Raw genomic sequence first — 19,011 nt, 5'->3', positions numbered from 1 at the left:
TTGCTGTGGGCTGCGGGGCGGCGCTTACCTCGGCTTCCCACGGTCGCCAGGCCTCCATGGGTGGAGGTCCAAGGCCCGGCAGTGGGGGGTGTGGGGCGCCGGGTCTTGTTGCTAACATGCGTGTCTTTTCAGATATTTCGTCCGGAGTCTTCCTTGGCTGTACTTTGCCCGGGAGTAAGCGGCAATCAGTCTCTCGATTATGGACATTTCACCCAGAAAGCATCCGATCTCGGCCGATCTCGGAAGCGAAGCAGGGTCAGGCCTGGTTAGTATTTGGATGGGAGGCCAACTGGGAATCCAGGTGCGGTAGGCATCCTCCCAAGGTTAAGTGTGCTTTCCCGGTGTTGCATTTTAACCATGTTTAGACAAGCAGTGCCATTTTTCGGGGGTTTCCCCCCTTAGTTTTCTTATTTTACACAGGGCAGATTTTAGGAGCAAAAAAAAAAAAAAAAAAACCTGCAAACGTACAGCACAAAGGGCCCTCCCGTTTTTGGTGCTTTTCAGCTACATGCTTTCATCTCCTTTACTTCTTTATGCTCACGTATAGTGTCTCTCAAATCGGTGTATTAACACTTGTTACACAGAAATTATGGAAATGTCAAGTCTTGCAATCCTTTTCTTCGGCAGCTATCTTCTATGTTTGACCCCTCCCCTGCCAGTGCCATCCACAGTTGAATGACTGACAGTTTCCAGCAGTTACTAGTTACAAGCGATTATATGAATGTTCAGCAGCAATAGCAGCCTTACAATTTTTTATCGGGAAGTCGGTGCTTCCCCCCAGTAGCCATAGGCAAATGCAGCATTGCAGCTTTCAATGTAAACGGGTATAAACAATGTTCATGGCAGGTATGATGTACTTGCTGCATCATAGCAATATTGTCTGTCAGCGCGCTCAAGTGTAAGTTTGCAATATTATTTACAAGCGCAGTTGCTGCTTATTTTTCTTTGCAACTAACAACCATTGACAAAGCCAGCAACCCTGGCGTATCGGGTATGATGTTCTTGCTGGATCATCATCCGCATGCAATGACAGAAACAGCAAAATACCAGTCTGGAGGCACATCACATTGGCACAGAATAGCTCCCTCAAGCACAGGGGGACCCGGGCGCAGGTACTCAGGGGGTGCCACCAGGGGCAGGTTTACACGAGGTTTTATGGTTGCAAACGACACAAGAGGGGACACCGGGTGCATCACTCATGTGTGGTCACGGTGTGCAAGCACACACGAGGTGCCTCGGCCTGCAAAGCAAGGCACGTTTCCTGGTAATAGGACCAGCAGGACTGGGGCATGTTAAGTTAAAAAATAATATATATAATATATAATCCAGTAAGGCAAGGCATTAATTTTCTTTAACAAAAGTACCAGGGCACTCGTCAAGGGCCATTGACTACCTGTGGGGAAGCCCCCCCCCCCCCCCCCCCCATTATACGAACAGCACCATCTTGTGCAGTGGTCACATGTCTCTATTTCCAATTATTTTCAGTAGGGGGCAGGGTGCATTGTGCAATCTGTGTATTGCACTGTGAGAAGTATATCGGCTAAACTACAAGGGGGGACAGAAGGTGCCCCGTGGACATGGTATCGGTGGGTGAGCACACTGGTCCCTTGGAGGACGTGATGGGGTTTTGGCCGTCTGGGGCGGAGACGGCACAGTCTTAAACTGGAGGCCAGTCCAGGCTTCCCACTTTACCCAACTGGGTGATCACAGGCATTTTTGCATTTCAATTCGCTTCTTTGTGTTCTTCACACGTGGGAGTGCTCCCATGCGAGTCGATTTAGCGGACGGCAATGTCGCTAGAACTCATGTAGGATACAGATGCGTTTGGAGAGATTAGACAGAAAGGTAGTAGTGTACCCAAATTGGGAATGGACCGCACATCAATTAGATATCCAAAAAGCAGAGTAGAGACGAGATACAGATGCAATTAGGTATCAGTTCACTGGTAGGATGTTCAGCAATACTGAGGTCCACAACACTCCAGAAAGGAAATACAGCGGATGATGCAAATGCCCATAGTTACCACAGTTACAGTTTGGGACGGGTTACTGGGTATGCCTTGCCAGGACAGTGACACACACTTTACATGAACTGGAGCCTCAGTAAAGGTATGATGGAAGCACAAACTGGTACGTGGGTCTCTCCTCTCCAACATGCTGCGGGGGCATTATGTTGGTAGGGCTGTGACTGGCAGGCAAGAGCATCAAGGGGCAGTATTAAGCAACAGGGTCAGTTGCAGGGTGAATTGAGTAGGTTGTCACTCAGCAAGGGGGTGCGGTGGTGCCACACCGGGCACACTTCATACATTCCCAAACCAGGTCAGAGGTGCACACTTGTGCACAACAGCACATGCGGTAGTATTAGCAGTTGCCCTTGCTAGAAACTCATTTGGGGGCCCCGGTTTGGATCAGCTCTGAATTTGAGACAGTCCAGCTCTTTCTTGCCCACTTTGGGAAAAGTACTACAGTGCACGGGCAAACTCTTCCAATTTCTAAATGTGTTTCTATACAATATTCAGGGATGGTGACGTGTTTGCAATAGGGTAACACAGCAGCAGCTCACTAATAGTAATGAAAATAATAGGTGAGTCTGCCAACTAAAAGAAACCTTTTAGTGATGTCGTAAGGGTGGAACACATGGCCCAAGCGGCGCATGGTGAAGCTTTGCAGGGGGGCATACTGGGCTCGGGAATCTGAATGATTGGGTCGGAAGTGCGACCATTGGTGTTAGTTTCGCTCTCACAGGTTGAGAAGAATAATACAAGACTTGTACTTGGTTGGTGCCAATTTGATAAGGGACTGTGTTCTGCGCAAGCACATGTGCCATCTGTCCAGAATCGGTGCACTTTCAGTATACTACTACACCAAAGCCATATTAGGGCTGTTCGCCTGATTGGTGTCCTGTGCTGGGGAAGGGCAGATTCGGGCCTCCCGTCTCCGGGTAGGGGAGGGCAGTGCTCTCTCATGGTGCAGCTGCTATTTGGGGGGCCTTTGGGGTGCATCTGGATGATGGCACCATGGGTCAGCGAGTGCCGTGCTAGTATGAGGCGAAACCGGCACAAGCTGTTTCCCCCCCTCAGCGCAAGGTGTGTACATCACGCAAGGCTTGTAGTTTGCAGGTGCCAATCTCCAGTACTTACGGTGCCAGGCTGTTCAGACTGACTGCGTATATTCGTGATACTCTGCTCCATCTGGGTTACGTTAGTCTCATACTATACAGGCACTTTGACTCCCAAAGGATTGTATATATGTTACTGTCTCACACATGCACACTCCAAGCTCCGGAATATCTCTCAATAGCAGCCTTAAACCTTGGTCGTCTTAGAGTTTCTTGTTGGTCAAATAGGCGTAATACTGATATCGGTATGTCTTCCTCATTTTCATGGTTTGAGTGCTAGCATGAAAGTGTCATTCATAGTCTTTTATATGTCAATCATAGTCCGCTGGAATGATGGGAATGTCACATATAGCAGTTGAAACCTTGGCAGCCGTGGTTGGGGGCGGCTAGCTCTTGGTTGGCTAGGCAAGAAAGCTATATTTGTGGCTTATCTATCTTATGTAACTAAGAGGCATTGTCAAAGCCAACAGATTGGCTTGTTGTAGGGTAGTGCTCCTTTTGTAGTAATATAGGGAGGCAATGACGCAATGACCTAGCGCCTAAATACCAGGCAATATGCAGCACTTTGCCTGAGCGAGCTGAGTGGCCCTGCAGATTAGTTGGGCCTACATGAGCCACACATAAAGCTTTATTATTTGAAGCCCCCATCCATCGAAGGCACATATTTAATTTTATGACACGTCTTGATCTGATAAAGTAGCACGGATAGGGAGCAGGGTAGTCGGACAGCGTTTGTGGCTTGACACACAAATCAAGGCAGGGCGCACATGGGGGGATGCACAATAGACATACAGTCACACAAACCAAAGGGACACCATTCAGTTGTTCGACACATTTCAAAAACAATATTGCCTGCGCAAATGTCTGGTCGATGCAGCAGAGTAGGTGCACTCTGTATATCAAGGGCATGCTACCAGTTGCTCAGGGGAGACAAAACACCCGCCCTATAGCCGGGGAGCCAGGCATTTGCAGGAGTTGCCATTTAAATAGTGGGTTGCGGTGGACAAGCTGGGGGGGAACATGGGGTCATAGCATAATTTGGCTACAATGTTTGAGGAATGATTGCTTTGGCTTTCCCACTGCTCGGGAAAGGGCAGGTAGTTGTGCATGTTGTTCCCCCCCTCCTATACGTCAGGTACACGAGGACACCAGTGCTTAATGTCGCCTATCCCACGGCAGGATAGTCCATTGCGGTTGGTGGCACCCCCCACCGGAATCACTGGTCGCGTACGGCAGCTGCAGGAGACTGGTGCTGCTGTCCCAATATCTGGGGTGTCAGCGGGGCAAATACAAGGGGACATTATGACAGCGCGCAACGCTTAAGCCAAACAGATTCCCGAAGCTGGTATGCCTAAGGGATCATCACTGAGGGATCCGTAGGGGCATAATTCCTATAAGGTATAAGGGATGGTGGGCAGGGGCAAGAGTTGCCCCTTGCCCATGGTCACGCGCTGGCAGTGAGGTGCACTCCTGTGCCCCAGGTTAACTATCTGAGGGGACTGTACAAATGTTAAGTAACCCTTCTCGTCATAATAGTCAAAGCGGGCAGGCCCAGGATTGTGAATAGGTGTAACCTTCCCGCTGGGGGGCGAATAGTTATCGCACATCTTCACAGGCCCCTCTATTTCAACAGACCCTATCCGATTGGGATAGCGTCTAGGGATTGGGGACATAGATGGGGCCATCTACAATCCAGGAGCTATAGCTCACTGGTATGTCTTGGGCCTGTGGTTATAAGGGATCTCACAGGGTTTGAGTCCCGCCCAAAGGGGTTTGGGCTTTATTCGCCATGAGATGATTCGGGGGAATGTAAAGGGGTACTTCGACTTGGATGGAGTACACCTCTCCCAAATAGGCATGGACCTGTTTTTATTGGATTTAAGCGAAGCATTGGTGAATAGAGGGTGCAGGTAAAGAGCTAGGTTGGTGGGGGGCCCTGGCTGCGACGGTTAGCCGCCTCCAGGGCTGTGGCGGAGTTACAGGGCGATCTGGAAGCAGGCCGGTACAAAGGGTACCTCTGCGCGGCACCACGTGGTGCCTGAGCCAAAACGAGGAGCCTCCAGAGAGGTCCCGGAAGCCGGTCGGCGCCCCGCTAGGCCTGCGGGCGGTTGTGGGCCTGAACAACCGGGGGCTTGCTATGCGACGCTCCGCCCCGAGAGGGGGGGTGTGAGTAGAATTTCAACGGCACGTGATCGAAAAAAGAATCACTGGGGGGGCAGCACTTGCGGGTCGTTCCCGTGCTGCCCGGCTCATCAGGCGGGGCAGGTGAAGTAGATGGCCGCCTGCCCTTGGATCGCCCGTAAGACAACCCACCTATTACATATCCTGGAATTATGTAATAAATCCTGCAGCATTTGTTACCCATTTACAACTGTTTCTTGTGTCTTCTTTGGGTAACCTAATTTGGGGGAGGGGGGAAAGCGGGGTGCCCCTGGGGGTACTATGCCGCTGACCGCGGCCCCCGCAGGGGGCCACTCGGCGGTCGGCGCCTTAGTGGCCCCGGGGCCCCGGTCACCCCTCCCCACTCCCTCCTTCGGGGGGGGCGGGGGCAGGGATCCTGATTGTTGCCCCCCCTCCGTGTCAGGGGCCGGAAGTGACGCGCAAGGCGCGTCACTTCCGGGCCCAGGTGTGAGGGGAAGGCTATTTAGCCTTCCCCCACCCTCACTGGCGACCTCTTTGTCGCCCACCTCGCCTTTTTACCCTCCCTACCGCTTACCCGGCGTGGTGTGGTGGGGTGGGGTTTTTGGCTGAACGTTTTAATGTTTTCTTTTCGTTGCAGGCGGAGTTACAGGGCGATCTGGAAGCAGGCCGGTACAAAGGGTACCTCTGCGCGGCACCACGTGGTGCCTGAGCCAAAACGAGGAGCCTCCAGAGAGGTCCCGGAAGCCGGTCGGCGCCCCGCTAGGCCTGCGGGCGGTTGTGGGCCTGAACAACCGGGGGCTTGCTATGCGACGCTCCGCCCCGAGAGGGGGGGTGTGAGTAGAATTTCAACGGCACGTGATCGAAAAAAGAATCACTTGGGGGGCAGCACTTGCGGGTCATTCCCGTGCTGCCCGGCTCATCAGGCGGGGCAGGTGAAGTAGATGGCCGCCTGCCCTTGGATCGCCCGTAAGATAACCCACCTATTACATATCCTGGAATTATGTAATAAATCCTGCAGCATTTGTTACCCATTTACAACTGTTTCTTGTGTCTTCTTTGGGTAACCTAATTTGGGGGAGGGGGGAAAGCGGGGTGCCCCTGGGGGTACTAAAAACAAGGCCATCTTTGGGCACTGTGGTAAGTTACGACTAATTTACGTGCAGGTAGAGCGCTGCAGGTGACTTCCACCGCCAGGAGTCCGTGTGGGAAGTGTCTGTTTGTCATTTACAGCCTCATTCCCGTAGGGCATGCTTTACGCAAAATATGCAAAGGAAGTCCTCTGCGCAGCGCACAGGCCCTGAATCTGGGGACAGACATTTACAGCTGTCTACAGGAGGTGGGAGCAAGTGAGGGGGAGGGGGTGCAGGAGGGGTCCGGACTGAGCGTGCCCATGAAAGATGCACTGACCACGCAGAGACTCACTCCTACGATTGTGTGTATTCACAAGCATTGTAACGGCGTTTCCCTCAAGTACATCTACTCCCGCAAAAAGCAGGAGTACATGTATTGCTCCAGGAGAAAACGAAGTGAGCGCCCCTTATTTAAAGGGGGCAAAGGAAGGAGTTTGCCTACGAGTTAACGTGTGTTCTTTGTTTAAAAGGGAAAAGATGTACATTGTGGAAATGCGCAGCTTGGCCAAGCTCTGCGGATTGCCATCCTACTGGCTGTCTGGCAGCAGGAGTGGGTCAGCCCAGGAGTAGGCATGGGCGGCTACCTACTCAAAATGTGGCGCAGACTTCCGGCTTCTCCTGAACAGGTTCATAGTGCCTAATGCTGACGTGCCCCTTTGGAAGCGCCTCGAGCGCTGAACAAGGGGTCCAAGGCACAGGGAGAACCAAGGCGAGTGTCTAGAAGCACACGGCTTGGCAAGCGGCGAAGCCGAGACCAGACGCCCAGCCTCGTAGCGCCACAAACGCGAGGATAATGTAAGATTTGGGGCTGAATGACTCACTGTAGGGAACGAGTGAGAGTCGAAACAGAGGCTCGACTGACATGATCACTCACAGAAGGTAGGGGGAGGGGTGCCCCCCCAGGGGAGGCGATTTAACATCTAGGAGTTACATATATAGTACTATTTACCACAGGTTGTCGGTTTGGTATAATGTAAATCTGACCCTCCCCTTTCCTCTATCCCTTCCCCCATTAGCGATACGGACAGTGAAGATAATTAATTGAAATTGTCTGGAGCTGAAATTCTAGTTGACCAGTTACAAATGGTGCCGACTGGATCAGGCTGCTGCGTGTGGAGTGTTCGAAATTCGTGCCCCATCAGAAAGCACAATTAAAGTTTGCTTAGAAAGAATAAAAAGGGACAGAGCAGAGGCGCTTTCAGACGCGGGAGGGTGTGAATGGGGTTTCAGCTGTGGCAGTGGCACAAAGTGGTTCTTGCTACCCCAGTAGGGTGGGCGCTCTCTGGGTCAGAAGAAGTCACGGCGGGGTCACCATCGGGGGTCCACAGAGAAGAGACGGCATGAAATCCTGGCTGCCAGAAACACGGGCAGAGGGGCAGTAAGGCTGTCATGGGACCATAGTGCAAAAAAGGACAGTCTGGGCCCCGGTGCCACTGAACCTGCCGCATATTAATAGCTTCACACCTGAACACAGGACTTGTGATTCAGGTAAAACACATATAGACGTCGAGAACAAGCAGTGAGCTTGCATTTACGACAAATGTGGCCTTTGGAGGGATGTGTGTAATTAACAACAAACCTTTGACTCGGAGCCAGAACCCAGGGATGGAGATTAAATATAACAAACTGGTTTGAGATTACTTCTTGAATACGCCACTGAACCAATTCCCTCCGATTCAAAAAACTATAAAATGGGTGATTTTTATGCCTTTGCTTTATGTGGAGAGTGGGTGTAGTTAAAGTTTAATTCACCCACGAGTAACAGTTAAAACAATCAGTCCGCACAACTCTGTAGTCGTACACAGAACTCGCGGCTTGGCAGCAGTCCGCCCTCCTCGGAACTGACACTCGTTCGCTCTCCAAACAGTGCATCTTTGTTACCGCTCTTTCTCCTTTTGGGACGGCCCATACGGATTGGATCCTTTACTTCACGGCACGTTTAGATAATATGCCTCCTTCAGATAAGAAATTGCTTCACGAAAGCTATGAAGCAAACGATCCAGTCTGGATGGGCCGTCCCAAAAGGAGAAAGGGCAGTGACAAAGAAGCCCTTATTTTCAATCGGAGGCCATTGTTTAACATAAACGATGATGTCATCCAATAACAAGCATTGGCATAGCCATAGGTCTCGCTTTTGGTACCTTATAAGTATTTAGTTATGCAGCACAATATCCTTGGTGCAACAACATCAACTGTTGCATGGCTAAACACTTATAAGGTCCCAAAGGCGACCTATTGGCTATGTCAATGCTTGTTTAGAAAAGCAACAGAGTGGAGGACCAAAAATGGGTACAGAAGTAGGGACAGATGTGAAATCTACACTCCTGAAAAGAGAACAAAGGGCGGTGTACAGGCATAATCGTAACCGAATAGAATGATGATATACCCTGGCATCAGCTCAAAAGCATATAAAGAAGGCTGATTGATGATCCTAGGAGCAGGACTCTGCAACATTGAAATGTACTGGATGTGACTATAGTATGACTGGACAAAGAAGGTCAGTCTAATAAATAATAGGCAGCAACAACATTTCTTTTAAAATTCTAAATGAGATCCGAGAGAACGACAGACAGGAACTGGCATCTAAGTGGGAACACGTACAGTAAGAATGGTCCACAATGTCAAGACTACGATGCGAGAATTCCAAGATGGGGTCAGGGGTTAGCTAAGAGATAGCAGCATCAGCACTCTAGACCCCATGGAGTCACCGGACACACAACGTGACGTAGAGAGACGGAATAGAGCAGAGATATAATGACGTCCACAGAAGCCACCTGTACACAGCGGAGGGTAGCAAGGGCAAAAAGCTAATGATACGCCCATGACGAAGTAAGTGTGTGAAAGGGGTGTCGGAAACAGTGAGCAGTACAGAGCACTGGGCTTACCCACGTCTAAACAATACTGGGAGAACAGTAGTGGATTGAATGCCCAAAATATAATGATCCCCGTTACAAAGCTCACCACTTGCAAAGAGAGGTACGAGCAAGGAATGAGTCAAAGCACGCAACTTGCAAGTGGCTGGCACGGTTACAGTGAGGAATGTCTAAGGGGTTACAATCCCGGACATTTGGATGTATGAATGGCAAGGGGAAGCACTAATGTACAAATGAGAGGAAATGCATATCTTGCAGACGGCTTGCGCTACGATAACAAGAGGGTAATGCATTAGCAATGGAAGTGTGTGCTCACCTATTAATTACAAAGGTCAAGTTTAACTCTGGGAATCTAATATCCGAACGCCGGCGCCTCGCGGGGGAAAAATGCTACCGCTGGCCACAGCTTACAGTGCATGTGCGCGAGTCTTGCGTGCGCAGCAGTAATCACGCCATATGGCGTGTCTGCCCAAGCGTGCGCCCGCGCACATGCACTGCAAGCTGTGGCCGGTGGTAGCATTTTTTGAAGCCCTTACTTAAAGTCTCGCCAGACCAGCGCAAGCGCTGGGTCAGGCGAGACCTAAAAAATGAGGGGCGGGGCTTTGAGCCCCTTCTGAAATCTCCTCTCTAACTACATGTCTCACCGAGCGAGCAACGCATGCGCACTACAACGCTAAGCGAGACCTAAAAAAAAAAAAAAAATGCTCTGACAATTTGGGCCAAGGAGAGCGTACTGGGGAAAGACAAGACCTCGGGTTGAAGCTGCAACTCCCACTGGAGGTGGGTGGTTCAAGAAGGGGGATGCCTGGGGGTTCCAAGGGATCTGCATGTCTACTTCCCCAGGGGCACCATCGGGGGTGGGAGGGGTGTACTGTGCATCACTACTCTGTGCCCCTTCTACTATATGGCTAAGGTGTAAAGGCAAGGTAGTCCGTCATCTGCCCAGTGTTACGGCCCCATGCCAATGAGGAAACGAGGCATCGTAATCACATTGGCAGAAGCTGTGTGGCAGCATGAGCCATACTTTGCTGTGCGAGCTGAAGTCATTTAAACAGAAAAATAAGTCTTGGGCGAACGGGAAGCTCTTACCTTTCAGCTCAAGGAGAGATTTTAAAAACGAAAATCCCTCCGCTGCGACTACAAGAGAAATTCCCAGCTCCCAGGGATAGGACGTGCTGGACACATCCTTAGCATATCAGAGGTTGTGCCGAGGGTGGTGCCAACATGTCCTTAGTACTGAAGTGTTTAAATAAATGAATACAAATATGTTACCATTGTCCTAAGGTTTGACGGGGAGGGTAGATGTAGATAGATCAACAGTAAAGATTAGAGATTAGAAACAGACTGATTGAGAGAGGGGAAGCTATAGATAGAATTGAAATAGACTAAAAAAGAGATAGCTGTAGACATACTTGGAGTAAAGAACACAGAACAATAAATATTTAGAATGAGAAAGCAGTAGCTGTAGAAAAGAGACCTAAAATAATACGGAGGACTCACATGTACTGAGATTGGGAGATACAGCAATGGGGCCCCATAAAGTATCCCGTCCCCTTCTTTACCTGTCCCAGGACGCTGCTGATGGGAGAATGAGCAGGCTCTCCAGGTCCCTTCTGGACACCAGTTTTGTCGATACGAACATTGTGCTTTACTCTCCCCGGTTGATGGGCTCCAGTCTCATCTGCCAGCGCTCTTCCTCTATCCTTTGAAGTGTGACTGGAATACTCTTCCTTGGTTATCTTGGCTCTACCTGCGGTCCTCTTGTGGGCAGTCTCTTGTATCCTGGTGTCTGCTTCAAGCACACACTGTTTCCCTGTAACCTTCTGATGGGTGATCTTTTGTGTTGAGGCCTTACCACTTGGCTCACTCTCTCTTCTTGTAGACTTATGCTGATTGATTTCTCTTCCCCTGGTCTCTTCTTCTGGCACAAGCTCTCCCTCTGTCACTCTTTCTTTATTTCTCTTGCTGGTACTGTCCTGCAGTGGTCTAAGTCTCTCACTCCTGTGATGAGAGGAGATGGTTCCTTCTAGAGGGTCACCCTGAGGTTTCTCCCTCCATGCAGCATTTGGTTTTGATGCTCTTTTCTCAGATTCTTTCCTTGTCCCTTGAGCTTCAGTCCCCTGCCTTTTGAAGCCTGATTCTTGGTCCCTTTGGGCTGTCCTATGTGGTGTTGGTAGTGAAGTATGCCTTTCCGAGGAGCCATAGTCTCTGTGCTCTTTACCTGGTTGCCATGTGGAAGAGGCGTCTTGAGGGTCCGGATTCCTGGTGGTACGAAACTCTTGCCCTCTTTCTACAGGTCTGTGCTCCACAGGTGTGACATCCATGGAACTCTCACACAGCTCTTCAGAACTGCCCTCATCAGGGGAGCCTGCCTGCTGGCTCTGTTCCAGTCTGATATTACCGCAACTGTATCCAACTATAGGCTGTCCTCTGTCAATTCTTGTTTTCCCGGTTCTGGATTCTGAGGGCTGTGAAGCCTGATGGTGGCAGGGTAGGATGTCACAGGAATGGTGCAGGTGTGGAGGGACAGGCTGAGACCTTAGGAAGTCACCAGATCCCATATGTTTAGCATGGGGCGCAGATGATGCTACAGCAACGTTGTCCCATCTGGTGTCACCTCTAGGCCCTTGTTGCAGAGCTCTCTCCCTCACCCTTACATCATGTCCATCTGCACCCTGTCAAAAAAACATGCAGAAATCAATCAGTCGGCATGACTAACTTCTATAATTGTTAAGAGGAAGTGCCCCCATATCACTCTAGCCACATGCTATATTCTTATGTGGTTGACACCGGTTTTACTTCTTAGAATTTGGTCTCAGTAGCTGAACAATCAGGCTGGGTTTCCATACCTGCTTCGATAGGCGAACTGGCGGCGAGAGGGATTTCGTTCGGGTGCTCACAGGTAGGATGCCATCTCTCGCCTGCTCCATCTTTCTGCGGAGACGCCACTGGAACAATATGTCTTCTTCTGGCCGGCAGTGTGCAGGCACCTGCAGAGGCTGGTAAGGTGTCACTGAGATGGGCAATCGGAGACTGCTAACTGGTCCTGACAAAAAAGGCAACACGACAAGGAAAGTTGCAGCATGCAAACAAACTAAAAACTGAGAATTAAATGGAAAAATACCCAGAGATCATTCCATCTCTCAAACAAGGAAGCAATGCTAATGAAAAACATGGCTATCACATTCTCCCAACCAAAAAGAACCTTGAAAACTAAGACATAAATTCCAATACCAACAAAAAAGGGTGGTAGAATCACACTTTGAAATACAGACAAATTCTCTTTATTTCCAACACCAAACTATAATCAACACAAAGCTACAACAAGCAGGCATGATAACCTAACACCAATAGGTAACCCCATGAAGAAAACATTGAAAAATTCCACAAAACAAGGATAAACACAACCTGCAAAAATAAACATGAAAGTAAGTAAGTAAAAGTAAGTAGGACACTTGTAGAAAACAACGAATGCCGAGGCGTCTTGGCACTATGAGTAGCCAGTGAGTGGGTAACGGACTAGAAAAAGTGGTTTCTTTTCCAATCCGGGAAAAACAAGGTCTTTAACATTTTTCTGAAACATATTCTGGAATCTGATGTTGGATGGCAGCTCATTCCAAAGCTTCGCTGCTCGGTATGAGGGACTTCTCCCACCCACTGGCCTTATAGATCCTGGGGACCAGAACGAATACTTTGTTTGCCGATCTAAGTTTCCTATTTGGGGAATACCACTGAAAGAGTTTCTGTAGGTCCGCAGGCCCTCCCCCATACAGTGCTTTCTGCACCAAGCACAAAGCCTTAAACTCAATGTGTTTCTTCATCGGTAACCAGTGCGGCTCCCTAATGCTATTTGAGATATGTTGATATTTCGGAATGTTAAGCAGCACTCGAGCTGCTGTATTTTGCAATGATTGAAGTTTAGACAGTTGACATTACTTTCATTAAAGTTTGACAGAAGACATTACTTTCAGAAACCAAGAGATAAAAACAAAAACATCCCGTCCCCAGGAACTGACACTATGTGTACATCACAGGGGGCGGGGGGACTTTCTGTGCAAGAGACAAACAAGGCAATGCACGTTAGAGACCTTGATAACTCAATTTGTTGGTCAAGGAAAAGGTAAAGAAATCCAGGTTCATATCCAAGTACACCGTTAATCTGGTTCTTACCTGCAAAATGATCTCAAATTTAGGAAGCCCTAATAAGTAGAGTGATTTATGAACAGAATCTGTGAATTCTGTATTTACATAAGGAAGGATCTATTCAGGATCAGAATATCCTGGTTAACAGAAGAGGGATCAGGTCAGAGAATCTTGTTCAAATGTGTGAAGTAGTTATCAAGGCTTACAGAATTGTATTTCTTCCTTTTGGACATATGGCTTCAGCTGCTTAATATAGTGGTGTCTGTATTTGTAAAGTGCACTTTCATACACATGGGTATCCTAGCACTGAGCAGGTGTTTGCACCTAGCCTTGCCTAGTGGGTGTTGGGTAATTAAAAAGAGTTGGAGACCTTTCCACGCTTTAGGAGCAATGTAAGAGAATGTCATCCTTTTGATCTGGTAGTGTATGTGTTGGATGTGCAAGAGTAGAACTCCTGTGGAGTGGAGGTGTCTAGGTGGTTGATGGAAGGAGATGCATCTGTTAGGTGAAGCCTAAGTTGTGTAGTGCCTTGAATGTGTGTGTGAGAAGTGTTAAAGGCGTTTTTATATCTGGAGCCAGTTGAGCTCCCTGAAATGTGGCGTGATGCAAGTTCTGTATGTGACGTTGAGGAGGAGTGTAGCAGCAGAGTTCTGGATGGTTTGCAGTCTTCTGGTGAGTTCCTTGGGGATCTCGGCCAAGAGGGTGTTCCCGTAGTCCAACTTACTGGGAATTTGGGCGTGAGAGATAGTTTCTCTACTATTTGTAGATCTTCCTCAGCATCTTCAGGGTGTGGAAGCGGGATGCACTAACTTGTGTGGTGAAGTTCAGTTTGCGGTCTATGAGCATTCCAAGGTTCCTGGCATGAGTTAGGTCAGACACTAGTTGGAGTCCCATGGCAAGTTGTTCCTGCCGAAGATCAGTACTTCTGTCTTGTCGAGGATGAGCTTGAGATAATTGGATTTCATCCAGTGAATTTGTTCTTATGTTGGGTGGTCATATCTAAGTGGGAAATTATGAGTTGCATGTCGTTGGCGTAGGAGAGGATGTTGATGTTGTATATACGGAGGACGCTGACCAGATAGATCATGTATGTGTTCAAGAGAGTAGGGCTGAATGATGGACCTTGAGACACTCCACGGAGGAGTTTGTGGGCTTCTTAGGGCTAAGGTGTCAGGCTGAGAGCTTGTGTTCTATAAATTAAAAAGGAGCAGATCCAGTGGAGAGTGGGTCCATGAATGCCAATCTCATGCAGGCACTTGATGAGGATGGGGTGTGAGACAGTGTTAAAAGCTGCAGAGAGGATGAGGACTGCCTTGTCTATTTTGTCAGGATCATGCAGATGTCGTCTGTGATGGTGATGTGATGTGTGTTGTTTCTGTATTGTGGTTGGGCCTGAATCCGGGTTGTGTTGCAGCAAGGACATGGTGGTTGCTGGGGCAGTTGGTGAGGCATAGGCTGACTAGTTTCTCAAATGCCTTTGCCGAGAAGAGTTGAACGAAGAGGAGTCTGTAGTTGGAAAGTGTGACAGTCAACGGATAGCTTCTTGAGCAGGGGCTGGACGGTGGCATGTTTCATGTTAAGAATGGGAGTTAGTGCTTCACTGATCTGTAGGAGTCATTTGGTGAAGGAGTAGAGGGGCAAGGGTGAGATAAGGAAACCACATCCCCCCAACGCGTAATGGACGGTCTTCAAGGTACCAGCTGTTTGAACAGTGGTGATGGCAGGCCACTCGGTCAGAGTTGGGTCTTCGGTCATGATGCGAAGTTGAGTTGCGATGGTGACCGGGTCTGGTTAAAGTCCAAAGTTGCTGTGTATGGAGGTGATTTTGCTACAGAAGTGTTCCGAGAGCTTGTTGCAAAGGTCTTACGAGGGGGTGGTGTTGTTTGAGGCAGCAGGAGAAGTGGTGAAATCTTTCATGTTGGCGAAGCTTTCCTCGCTGCTGTTTGTGCTGGTGTCAATGCAGTCAGTAAGATGTGTGTGCTTGGTTTTACGTGTCTGCTCGTGGCAGCGTCTTAGGGTGGATTTGAAGATATCTTCATTCATAGTGAATTGACTTGTTCTCAAGCTCCGCTCCAGTTGCTTGCAGTGGCATTTCATCAGACTAAGTTCCTCTGTGTACCAGCTGGCCTGTGGTTGGGCTCTTGCCAATTGGTTGAGCTTAATGGGAGCCTGGGTGTCGGCGCATGCCGTGATCCAGCTGTTAAAGTTCTTGATGGCTTTTGGCAAGTTGCTGGTGTGCTTGGGCCGGTGCAGAGAGGACGGAAGCCCAGTCCACTTCTTTGATGTTTTTCTAGCTGCAGTGGGTGGGTCCGGTGGTGGTAGATCTATGGTTGTGCAGGTTTGCATATACAACATGATGAAATCCTACTTAGATTGTGGAGGTTTTTATAGGAGGTGGGGAAATGATGCTTCTACTGAGAAGGTGGAAAGACAATGTGAGGGAATTCCACTTCATCTGGTGTAGGAGATGGTATGCGATACACATGAGGGAATCGTATCCCGAGGAGGTGTCTATGCAGGGTGAGGGAATCTTACTTCTTGTGGAGGTGGAATATCAGGAAAGAGATTTCTGCATCTGAAAAAGGTGTCAATAGAGCATGTGGAAAGCCAATTTCCTTCGGTGGAGAAGGTATATCAGTTGAGCATTCTTACTTCTTCCTGCAGAATTGACTAACTAGGGAGGGAATTTCTTTCCTATGCTTGTATCCTTTGGTCGTGTCCTGCTTCTTACCTGTTGAGAAGTCTGCCACGGAGCGAAGCAGCGGTTTTCTGATGGCTTCCTCATCTGACTGGGTGGTACCGGACAGAGGAGATGATCCTAGACCCTCTGAACTTACAGGGGCGGCACTACTGAGGGAAGACTCACTTAAAAGGATAATAACAGAATACCATGTTAGTACACAAACAGGTTAGCAGGGACCATGTGGACTTCCAAGGTCAGTGCTTCTGACAGTGAAAAGTACTGAATGCTGGACCACAGGAAAGTTCAATAACTGAATATTTTATAAGTCAGGATCAGAAGGAAAGCTTATTATCATTGATTGAACTATAGTTTAGCATTCTGATCGATACAGAACCCGGTACAAAAACTTAGGCTGAAACAGGAAAATGGTCTTAAAATGGCAAAAGTTCAAACAATTGTATTAAATACACAAATGCATACTTCAAATTGTGGAAGTGTTCGTTTGAAAAGCAGCCTGTCGTACCACTAATTAAAGTAGTACATGCTACACTGATTAATCATAAAGCTGCAATCACTTACACACCAGTAAGGACCAAACAAATGCAAGTAGCTATTGATACCTCAAAAAATCTTAAAGTTCTGAGTCAAACAATGAAGTAAATCACTACCTTTCAGCTAGTACGATATGTGAACGGCAAGATAAGCACACAAATAAAATACAACACAGAGCATGTCAAATCACGAAAGAGTTTCCAATACAGTGAACACTTTCATTCTCTTGGGTTGATGGGACTTGTTAGTCCCAGAGTATTGGAGGAAACTGATAAACAGCACCTTTGGCAGGTTCCAACCACTGTGGGTGGGAGACATGAGTAGACATATACAACCCCTTTTTATGACCATGAAATCCACATTGCCCATGGACAGAGGCCAAGGCAGCTAAGGTCTCCTAGAGTTAACAATGCAGCCAATGATCCTGGCTAGCTTCAGACAGGTTACATACAGCCTCCTCTTTGTAATCGCTTTTGAGCAGCTGCTATTCCTGGGGCTCATCAACGAATGAGGTTGTAGTCACGAGGTGGGGCTGGCATGAAAGGGTCATGGCAGTGCTTCCTACTACGGACCACATCTGAACAGCGCACGTTACCGGGCAGGGATTTGTAGGCACGGGATAAACGTTCTACTGCATGCAGAGAAAAAACATTATGATGTGGAATTAAATTTTGATGATGCAATAGACTCATCTCTGGCTTTGCCCTTGAAGTATAAACCTATTCATACGATGGTGCACCCGTGACATCGCGGTGCAAGTGGCTGCAACAATGGAGGCTTTTGGAAGAAAATACCACCACACCAAGTCATCAGAACGGGGGTTAGTAATACGGGTAACTATTTTCGTAGACCCCTTGCTGCTTCAGACTGCTGGGAACAACAGATCTCAATGTTAACCATCTACAAGGCGCTCTGCGCCGTCCGCCCCACCTCAAAGGCCCGCGCATGCGTTCATTACACTCCTCTTGATTATTACTGTTTAGGTTTTTCTGCACCCAGGATTTACCGTGTTTTTAAGAATTGGACATGATTTTGGCGGGTTTACTCATATTAGCATGGTACTGGGCCGTATTTACCGCAGAAACCGTAAACTCTCCCCTACTCTTAACTAGGGCCCATGTGGAAAGAGTCTCAGTGGGACACTAGAGTAGAGGTGATGGGGTGCTGCTCTCTGTAGACTGCTAGCACTGACCCTGTGAAGGAAACCGGAGCCACTGAGCTGAGCGAGGCGTAGCTAAGCTTGACAGAGTAAAGAAAGCCATGCAGGAGCGCACATGTGTGCAGTGAAGAGCCCAGAGGCAGCAGACACCTACCTTCTCTGCAGGAGCCTGGCAGCTCTCTCCTGCAGCTGGAGTGTTTCCTGATCAGGTGCAAACAGATGAGATGTTCCAGCACTTCCATCCTAAAAACAGAAAGCAGTCTCATTCAGGGGCCCCACAAACCAGCTCAAATCATTGGCAGGTCCCGAGCAGCATTACCATGTGTTCGCAGGGGCATGTGGCGCTCTTCCTTTTAAGGAACGTGCAAAACTATGTCTGTCAACTTATTTTACTCCTCTGCCCTCTAGGTGGTCTGAGTTTATACCCTCTAGGTGGTCTGAGTTTATATAAATTGAATAAACTCTGGGCAGAGGCACCAACAAGGCAAACTATAGACCCACTGTAATGGTAGCTGTTCATGGCTCTCACTGACCTTTGAGAAGAAAGGGAAGGTTTCTTACCTGTATCAAGAATTTAGTTTCAGCAGGATCTGTCTTTTTTCCAGAACTACCCGCTCACTGCCACAAAGCAGCCACCTGCTCACTGCCACAAAGCAGCCACCCGCTCACTGCCACAAAGCAGCCACCCGCTCACTGCCACAAAGCAGCCACCCGCTCACTGCCAAAATGCAGCCATCCGCTCACTGCCACAAAGCAGCCACCCGCTCACTGCCACAAAGCAGCCACCCGCTCACTGCCACAAAGCAGCCACCCGCTCACTGCCACAAAGCAGCCACCCGCTCACTGCCACAAAGCAGCCACCTGCTCACTGCCACAAAGCAGTCACCTGCTCACTGCCACAAAGCAGTCACCTGCTCACTACCACAAAGCAGACACCAGACACCCGCTCACTGCCACAAAGCAGCCACCCTCTCATGCCACAAAGCAGCCATCCTCTCCTGCCACAAAGCAGCCATCCTCTCACTGCAAAAATGCAGCCACCCTTTCAGTCACAACCACAGGCAACAAAACGGATGACATTGGCGTAAATAGAACAATCAAATACAGGCCCTGGAAGCATACTAAAGTGGCAGCACTATGTGAGGCTCTATCTCAATGAGCTATTTTGCCTGAGAGCAACTTGGGCTGCGCTACTATTAGCTTCACACACTG

The 19,011-nt window shown here is 48.8% G+C and overlaps 1 protein-coding gene across 12 annotated transcripts in view; it reads right to left on the bottom strand.

The window, feature by feature from the left end:
* The window catches only part of PROSER3 (proline and serine rich 3), a 185,719-nt gene that overhangs the window by 61,616 nt on the left and 105,092 nt on the right, over positions 1-19,011 (bottom strand). For all 12 annotated transcript variants that reach the window (XM_085615926.1, XM_085615929.1, XM_085615931.1 and 9 more), the window contains 4 exons: positions 17,954-18,042; positions 16,137-16,270; positions 12,112-12,308; positions 10,825-11,937 (listed from right to left, as the gene is read on the bottom strand). In XM_085615926.1, the coding sequence (XP_085472052.1) occupies positions 10,825-11,937; positions 12,112-12,308; positions 16,137-16,270; positions 17,954-18,042 (1,533 nt within the window). The remainder of the gene's footprint in view (positions 1-10,824; positions 11,938-12,111; positions 12,309-16,136; positions 16,271-17,953; positions 18,043-19,011) is intronic.

The sequence above is a fragment of the Triturus cristatus genome, chromosome 7, assembly GCF_964204655.1.
Source record: "Triturus cristatus chromosome 7, aTriCri1.1, whole genome shotgun sequence".
Taxonomy (NCBI): Eukaryota; Metazoa; Chordata; class Amphibia; order Caudata; family Salamandridae; genus Triturus; species Triturus cristatus.
Note: the sequence above shows the minus strand (reverse complement) of the source record. Positions and strands in the feature narration are given on the sequence as shown.